At 45.1% G+C, this 9,561-nt stretch overlaps 1 protein-coding gene across 1 annotated transcript in view; it reads right to left on the bottom strand.

Moving 5' to 3' along the window:
- Positions 1-622: 622 nt before the first annotated feature.
- LOC311234442 (histone-lysine N-methyltransferase PRDM7-like) overlaps positions 623-9,561 on the bottom strand; it is a 34,506-nt gene continuing 25,567 nt past the window's right edge. The window contains exons 9-13 of the mRNA XM_084321619.1: positions 8,957-9,030; positions 8,065-8,255; positions 6,601-6,818; positions 4,560-5,014; positions 623-807 (exon numbers count right to left, since the gene is read on the bottom strand). Of these exons, the coding sequence (XP_084177745.1) occupies positions 4,562-5,014; positions 6,601-6,818; positions 8,065-8,255; positions 8,957-9,030 (936 nt within the window). The 3' untranslated portion in view covers positions 623-807; positions 4,560-4,561. The remainder of the gene's footprint in view (positions 808-4,559; positions 5,015-6,600; positions 6,819-8,064; positions 8,256-8,956; positions 9,031-9,561) is intronic.

Raw genomic sequence — 9,561 nt, 5'->3', positions numbered from 1 at the left:
CCCCATGTTAACCCCGAGTGCGTGTGCCTGTAATGAATGGAAATATTGAATAAAAGAAATAACGATGAAAACCCGACTATACTCGGGTCAGCCTGGCTGGGTGGTCATTAAAGAAATTGATCGAGTTTAAGAGAGGTCGGCCATGGGGTCACGGGTCACTCAGTACAACCAGCTCTATCGGAGATAGATAAATAAGCCATTGTTGTTGTAGAGCCGCCCGTGTTGTTGTGATGATGCATCTCTAGAGCAAGACTCGCTATAAATGTTTCAACTCAACTGAAGACCGTATAGCCTGCTGTACTGAATTGTCCGGTAAGTCCAATTAACAACAAGGCTACTCCATTCAGTGTTTATTATAATAACCTATTTGAGCTCATCATCACCGACCAGGGAACCCACACTGTGGCCGGATAATAATAAACAATAGCGCAGACACACGCTCATAGCGAGGGGGGCGTACCAGCGTAGGTCAGTGGCCAATCAGAGCGCAAAACGGGAACCCGGAAACACGAACACGTTGGTAAAAGCGACCGGGACCCACTGGGGCTCGGAGCACAGTCTGTCCACGGCAGCCTGTAGCGTCTCCAAGGCCTTGTCCAAGTTGTCGTTGGTGATGGTCAGGTGGAAGTAGAGGCTGTACGCCCCCTGGTGGTCAGGTGGAAGTAGAGGCTGTACGCCCCCTGGTGGTCAGGTGGAAGTAGAGGCTGTACGCCCCCTGGTGGTCAGGTGGAAGTAGAGGCTGTACGCCCCCTGGTGGTCAGGTGGAAGTCGTCGCTCTTGGTCCACCGTCTTCCTCAGGTCCACGTCCTGGACGCACACAAACAAACAAACACAAACACACAGAAGCCAGGTGAGTGAGCGACAGTGACTCAGGAGGTAGATCCAGAGGTTCACGGTTAGATTCCCGCACCTCCCGGGCAGTGTCTCGAAGTGTCCTTGAGCAAGACTCTTAACCCCTAACTAACCCGATGAGCAGGTTGGCGCCTTGCATGGTCGCCTCCGCCATCGTTGTGTGAATGTGTGAGTGAACGGGTCAAATGTGAGGAACAAATCGTAAAGCGCTTTGGATAAAAGCTGTTATATAAATGCAGCCATTTACTGTGGTGTAAGCCAATAGCCTAGAGGAGTGGGCGGGACTTGAGTAGAGTTCAATTGTGTATGCTCACGTCATGTTGTATGGATATACACGGAGGTACATTAAAAGCTATAACTACGGTACCTACTGTCTGACTGGCTCATTGAGGTATATAGGAACACATTACACGACATTTACCATTTTAGTAGACATGAAACAGGAAATGCCCTTTGAATGGTTAATAGGCTACATGTCATCATGCATATTAAAAGAACACGCCAACATCATAGGAAATGCGCTTACCGTCTTCTCCAGAGTCAGACAAGAAGATAGATATACATTTCCTCTCTGTGCGTTCGGTAGAAAGCTATCCGGCTGCAAGCTAGCCTAGCTTAGCACAAATGAATGGAAGCGGATACGGACCAACTAGCCCAGCTGTTGGCCAAAACACCTCTTACTGAGTTTTATGCTAGGCTAATGGTCAGCATCTGCTTCTATTAATTTGTGCTAAGCTAGGCTAGCTTGCAGCCGGATAGCTTTCTATTGAACACACAGAATAAATTGGTATCTATCTTCTTGTCTCTCTCTGGAGAAGACGGTCAGCACCTTTCCCGTAATGTTGGTGTGTTCCTGTGGCCCAGAGGAGAGAAATAGCTGTGTGGCTAACAGGCCATGTGAGCGGATCGGAGCGTGAGCGGCGCGGAGCGGGCGGTTTTGACGTGAGCGAGGAGTGGGTTTTAAAATGAGTCGGCGCGACGTCCGGAGCGAGAGTTCTCCTCCGCTCCAATCCACTCCAGGCCGCTCACAGTGGTTTAACACTGTTGATGTAATATATACATGCAGTACAATGCCAAAGCAACAGATGGCGATGTACAAACATGAAGGCCATTTTCAACCAATGAGAAGGGTGAACCTGTGATATCCTGTTCAGGCTTTGTCACTCACTCCTGTTAGAAAAAGTATCGACGCCATTGTTGTTGTTAGCTTACATGCTAACGTTAATGGCAGCGACCATAGCATTGTGGCTCGGCTAGCCTATCATCGCTTAATAGAGCTAGTGAATGGATAAACAACGTTATTTAACATTGCAGAATGGGTACAATTACAATGCGGCTCAATACAAACAATTGTTAAGGGGCCCAGGGGGTGTAGACTGTTGTAGTTTGAGCTAATTTACACCATGCTCAAAAAAATAAAAATCTGCCGAGCGATCTGGCGCGGGGAGCGCTCGATTCAAGGGGAGCGGGGAGCGACTTGGGGCGGGGTCAACATGAGCGATTAGCGGAGCGGACCAAGCTTTTATTAAAGAGCGAAGAGCGGATTTCTCGGCCGCGCCGATCCGCTCACGTGGCCTGGTGGATAATAAGCCTATTTGTTCATCCTTTGATATTAATTTAATCACAGCCAACACACAGCTAGTGATACAGTCTGGTGATTTTCCAGAGATGTTTTGGTTGTGAAAGAAGGCTACCGGGATTCCTACAAATGATGTTGATTAGGTTTGATGAGATTATGAAAAAGTGGAATGTCACCGGTTGGGAATGTCGTGTCTTTAGAAGATACTAGGATGTGATGATGTGTCTTTAGAAGATACTAGGATGTGATGATGTGTCTTTAGAAGATACTAGGATGTGATGATGTGTCTTTAGAAGATACTAGGATGTGATGATGTGTCTTTAGAAGATACTAGGATGTGATGATGTGTCTTTAGAAGATACTAGGATGTGATGATGTGTCTTTAGAAGATACTAGGATGTGATGATGTGTCTTTAGAAGATACTAGGATGTGATGATGTGTCTTTAGAAGATACTAGGATGTGATGATGTGTCTTTAGAAGATACTAGGATGTGATGATGTGTCTTTAGAAGATACTAGGATGTGATGATGTGTCTTTAGAAGATACTAGGATGTGATGATGTGTCTTTAGAAGATACTAGGATGTGATGATGTGTCTTTAGAAGATACTAGGATGTGATGATGTGTCTTTAGAAGATACTAGGATGTGATGATGTGTCTTTAGAAGATACTAGGATGTGATGATGTGTCTTTAGAAGATACTAGGATGTGATGATGTGTCTTTAGAAGATACTAGGATGTGATGATGTGTCTTTAGAAGATACTAGGATGTGATGATGTGTCTTTAGAAGATACTAGGATGTGATGATGTGTCTTTAGAAGACAGGGTTCCCAGACATTGCAAAATGAAATTCAAGGACTTTCAAGTACTTTTCCCAGCACTATTTTTCATTAAACATTTTTATTCAATTAACTTTTAAATGCTGTTTTTTTATTATAGGAAAAAAATCTGATCCAATATTTATGACTTAAAACCAATTAGTTAGACTTTAAATTAAAAAAAATCTATTTCTTGACATTTTTTATCATGGATGAACAAAACGTTCAATACGAATGGTTGATTTTAATTTCAAGGACTTCCAGGCCTTGACTTTAAAAAAAAATGTATCAAGCACTTTAACTCATTCAGCGCCAGGGGTCGCTGTCTACCTTCTGGGTAGAATGCCATCGCTGTAAGTCAATGGGGAGACTAAGAAACTTGCGAGTGCTTAAAATATATCTTATATTATAGCTATGGGTCTAATAACAGTCGATTGTCAGTGAGTTGCTTCTGGTCAACACGCAAAAAACAGATTGTACTTTCATCCGTACATTTCCGTTTTGAATACGAGTATAGTTTGGGTGATTCTTAGTAATCCCAGGAAAAGACACGATAATAGCCCTTTAGTGAAATCCACTTATTATTACGTTGTAATTTTTCGCCCAATTATCGAATCTTCCTGAAATCAACGCTAGATTATAGTTATTATCCTTCCTCGTGCACCCATGATGTAATTCTGTAATTCTGCAAAAAGAATTATCCAATTATCTGATCACCATTCCAAATACTGCTTGCGGAGGTCCGTCCCACGTTGTCCGGCATTGCGTATGAAGGGGGGGGGGGGGGGGGGTATTTAAACCCCGCCCGCACGGCTCAGATCGGCCCAGAAAAGAAACGACATAGTTTCTAATGAGTGCAATACCGGCTGGAAGGGGGCGGTATTTGCCCTTTGCGAGCTCAGACCCATTCCCAATGATAACATCAGGCTGGATGGATGAAAAATGTATGGATATAGCTAATAAAAGAAATAACGATTAAAACCAGTTTTCTCGTGATTGGCGCTCAACGGTTGGCGAGTTAACCCGACTTTTCTCGTGATTGGCGCTGAATGAGTTAAGCACTTCAAGGACCTTGTGCCAACCCTGCCTACCGTGCCGCTGGCTGGGAAGACAGGAGCACATGACCACAGCACCATTCAAGACAGCACTAGTCAAACCGTTGGAACACGGCCTTTAGGAACGGCTTTTATGCAGGGTTTCTGCAGGGTCCTAAAGTCTTAAATTTAATCAGAATTTTAGGCCTTAAAGACTTAAATATGATATTGATATATATATATATATACAGAACCTAGAGGTGTGAGTGCTCACCTTCACACTTGTGTGTCTTGTCCTGTGTGGGTCAGCAGGTGGTGCTTGAGGGTATCCAACCTACTGAAGCTCCTCCCACACTGTATACACTGGTAGGGCTTCTCGCCAGTGTGGGTGAGCTTGTGGCGGGTCAGGCTACCCAAGTCACTGAAGCTCCTCCCACACTGATCACACTGGTAGGGCTTCTCGCCAGTGTGGGTCCGCTTGTGGCGCGTCAGGTCACCCAAGTTCCTGAAGCTCCTCCCACACTGATCACACTGGTGGGGCTTCTCTCCAGTGTGGGTCAGTAGGTGTATCTTGAGGCTACCTAACCTACTGAAGCTGCTCCCACACTGATCACACTGGTGGGGCTTCTCGCCAGTGTGGGTCCGCTTGTGGCCCGTCAGGTGATGTAATAAACTGAAGCTCCTCCCACACTGCTCACACTGGTGGGGCTTCTCTCCTGTGTGAGTCAGCTGGAACAGAAAACAAGGAGGGGTCAGACTGTTAGGAGCAGAAAACAAGGAGGGGTCAGACTGCTAGGAGCAGAAAACAAGGAGGGGTCAGACTGCTAGGAGCAGAAAACAAGGAGGGGTCACACGCACAATATATGCTTACCTAGGATTTGACTTGATTCAACAACAAAGCAGTCGGAGCAATGACAAGCCGAAAACTGTAGAAATTTAATTTACCTACCTCAGTCGTAAAAAAAAAATCCAAACTTCAAATAACTACAATTTCGACAGTTTTCGGCTCGTCATTGCTCCGACTGCTTTGTTGTTGAATCAAGTCAAATCCTAGGTAAGCATATATTGTGCGTGTGAACGTTGACATGAAAAGAAAAAAGTAAAGAGAAAAAAAAAAGTAAAAAAAAAAAGAATAAAAAATATTTTTTTTTAGGTTTCTCACTTGATTCGATACTCGGTAGTACCGACGTGTTTCGGTTCGGTACGCGTGTAGCTTTATGCCAAGCAAGCAGTGCAAAAATTTACCGTAGTGGCATGCAGTAATGCGCCTTTCATTTTCCGCCGCCCAGCGCCCAGGTCGTGCGGAAATAGGCTGTCTATTGCCATTCTCTTTGACAAACTCTAACCTTAACCAGCTCCTTAACAACGCCTAAACTTAACCGTTCTAACCTTAACCAACTCCGAAACAATGCCTAACCTTAACCATGCCTAACCTTAACCGGCGAAAGAATACACGTTAAAAAAAAAAATCACGTTAAAAAATATTTTCGATGGGATTCGAACTCGCCAGCAAACAAGCCATAGGATCCACAGCCATGTGTCCTTGCCAATTGAGCTATTGCTAGATACTGAATAAGGGGCGGTGACTTATATATATTGAGCTCCGCTCGTGTCGGATCTCATGCGCATGCGCGGGCACCTCGCGCGAGCACGCCGGCGCACGCACGCACCTGAGCGAGCACGCCGCCGCCGGTGCACGCACGGTAGCATTTGTCTGAAAAGAAGGGCGCTTTACCGCACTAGCGTGCGGTGACGAATGCGGAAGCATTTTTGCACTGCTTGCTTGGCATTAACGTACAGGCGTTCGGTACCTCAAAAGTACCGAATTCGGTACCCATCCCTAGTCAGACTGCTAGGAGACGAAAACAAGGAGGGGTCAGACTGCTAGGAGCAGAAAACAAGGAGGGGTCAGACTGCTAGGAGCAGAAAACAAGGAGGGGTCAGACTGCTCGGAGCAGCAGTCACCACTAGGGGCAGAGTGGGTAATATCTTAAAACAACAGGAAAGAAATAGCTCTCTGAAAGAGACTAGTGGACACACATAGTAGAAGTAGCCAGCTCACGGTGTTCCATGTAGAGAAACAAAGCCACAGATGATGGACCTGGACCAGATAACTGCTGGCGATTATGATCATAATATTTCAGATATTGTCAGTAAGCTGAAAGTTATACTGGTAAACTAGTCAGATTCCTAGTCATGGTTGTATTGTCCTGCGTTGTAAACCCCACATACCTGGTGCTCCAAACAGGATAAAACAAACACTTAAAATTAATTGCAGATACTATTTGACTAATGACCTTCTTTCATTTCATTACCTGGCAGGGGGGCGGGGCAGACGGGGTCCCAGAGGAGGTGCCTGGTTGAGAGGCTGTGGAGGGGAGGAGCCTCTCTGGGCGGATCTGTCCACTTGTCAGCAGCTGAAAGTACAGATCATGATGCCTCCTCTTCAGGTGCTTGTGGAGGAAGATCTGAGAGGTGAAGCCGTACTGACACTCAGCCGGACATGGAAACACTGGAGACTGGTTCTTCACTCCTGAGTGTGTGTGTGTGTGTGTGTGTGAGTGTGAGTGTGAGTGTGAGTGTGAGTGTGAGAGAGAGAGAGAGAGATGGAGAAATCGAGCAGATTAGGAGCGAAGTCAGATGAGTAATGGAAATGATGTGTAATGAATCAATACAACTAGGACGGACATAGGCCTGCCACGATAACACATTTTGCTGGGCGATTAATTGCCCCCGAAAATATCGCGATAAGCGATATTATTGCGACCGGTTAGAGAATTTTTTTTGAGAAATTTATTTCCCAAAAAAGTTATTTTGAAGCCCACCGCTCCGTCTTTTCCGGTTTTAGACTTTTATTTTGAAGCCCACCGACCGGACCGGAAGTATTGTTGTGATTATCCTAAGCAGAACATATGAGCCGACAACTTGTCTCGTCCGGTTGTTTTTGAGCTAATAACAAATGTTGAGATTGTTGGTGAACAACTAACTTTAGGTTAGCTACTAACGTTAGATGCAGCTACTACAGGCAATCAACGATGAGGAGGAAGCGTCAAAGCAGTATATAATAGAATAGCTGTGGTGCGTAAGCACTGCAGCACGACTCGAAACTACCGGAGTGTTATAATAAATTAATTCATGTTTAACTTGTCCCTGTGTCCAGTCCTTTGACTAGCCCCACCCGTTCATTGTAAACAATGATGCATGTAATTGTATTAACGTTATTCTGTGTTGTACTTGTAGCTATGCTATACGTTGTATTTCGTTTGTTAGCTATTTAGCTAATGTTGTTAGCATGGAATGAGAATCAACGCTCTATCTTTCATCTTTATTTAGCAGTCCAGTTTCTCCGGGCAGTAGCGAGTAACTACTTGGGTCTAAAAATAGCTAACGTTACACTACAAATAATGCTACTTGGTTAAAAGGAGCAACACTATTGAGAAATGTAGTTAAGCTATGTGGCGTTGCCCCACGGAGCTCCCGTGCTGTACTCTAGTAACGTCAGCGGCCCGCCTCCCAACACGGACAGTGACTGACAAGCGGCACTGGTTCCGCCTCATTAAAACAAACGCGCAAATAGCAATTAATCGCGCCCGTCAAAATCGATTTATTGCTTATCGCGGCAGGCCTAGACGGACAGGAGGATTCTTGTTGGTGGGGTCTATATTATTCCAGACTGGCAAAGGAACCATGTGATTTACAGATCTCTGATGCGTTACACCCCAAATCAGATGAATAGACGTAAGGATAAGGACATGCACACAGACAGACAGACAGACTACCTTCAGTGGAACTCTTCTTGTGCCAAAGTTCCTCGAAGATGATCCCCAGGTGTGCGGCGTACTCGTCCCCGTACCACACCAGCAGCTCCTCTCCTGGAGCCACATGACACCAAGACCGGTAGAAGATCAGGCCACGGTGTTGGAACGCTACCAGGTTCTGCTCCTCCTCATTACGGGCACAGTTCACGTACCTGAGAGAGAGAGAGAGAGAGAGAGAGAGAGAGAGAGAGACAGAGAGAGAGAGAGACAGAGAGAGACAGAGAGAGACAGAGAGACAGAGAGAGACAGAGAGAGACAGAGAGACAGAGAGACAGAGAGACAGAGAGACAGAGAGACAGAGAGACAGAGAGAGAGAGAGAGAGAGAGACAGAGAGAGAGAGAGAGAGAGAGAGAGATTACTGCTACTACTGTAATTGATAGTCCACAGATAGTGTTTTTTTCAAGACGGACCTTTTTAAAAATCAAAAATCATCATCAAACCTTTATTTGAATAGGCAGGTTAATTAAGAACAAGTTCTTATTTTCAATAACGGCCTATAAAAAATATGCTCAGAGCGTTGCCAGAACTCCGGACCTCAATCTGCTTTAGTCTCACGACTCCCGCGGCTCCGCCACTTGCTCGATTTTGATTGGTCGGTCGAAAAAAGTGACCTTGATGAGCGGCGCTCCTCTCCAAAAGTTTAACTATTTTCAACTTTATGCGCTGGGAGCGCTCCGCCCAAAAACGCTAGCCGCCGAGAGCGCTAAAACGTGAGGCGCTGGGATAAGGAGCGCGCCTGTCGCGTCTTTAGCATAGAAATTTATGACAGAAAGGAGCTGGCAACTCATAAAAAGCTGGCTGTGGACACGGCTCCTTAGTCTGCACCTTTTAAACCACAGAAGAGTTTCCTACCTCATCCAATTGGAATGAGTCGCTCTCTCGGCATCGATGTAGTCGACATGGTGTTTGTCCTTGTTGTCAAAAATCTGATAGAGAGACAAGACGTTCAACACATTTCACACAGACATCATTCCATAACAGACTCGATACAAAAGAGCACTTGGTTCATGAAGTGTCAACCTTTGAGGAGGGTGGGGGGGGGATCACATGATATGGGGGACCCTGATGTAAACAAGACGAAAGTCTTTCTCTGGTCTGCATCCCCTTAACGATTGTGTGTATTGAGCCGTACTGTATTGTACCCATTCTGCAATCTGTTAATACAATTTTCAATCGACAATCAATCAAGCACTTTCAGACACATTGGGCCTCATTCAACAATGCTTACCTGTCTGTTAAGACAACAATAAGACTTAGTAGTACTTAATAGTACTTATACTTGTACAATACGTATACGTAGGGCTGGGCGATATAACGATAAATATCGCAATATATTTTAATAATCGATATCGAATATCGAAATAAAAAAAATCGATTCAAGATCGATCAATTTTTTTGACCTGCAACAGGGCAGTTTTAAAACCAGAGACAGTGGACAGATTTGTCTTTCTTGCCTG

Source organism: Notolepis coatsorum (assembly GCF_963971535.1).
Source record: "Notolepis coatsorum genome assembly, chromosome: 9".
NCBI classification, from domain to species: Eukaryota; Metazoa; Chordata; class Actinopteri; order Aulopiformes; family Paralepididae; genus Notolepis; species Notolepis coatsorum.
The sequence above is the reverse complement of the archived record's forward strand: the minus strand, read 5'-3'. Positions and strand labels throughout refer to the sequence as shown.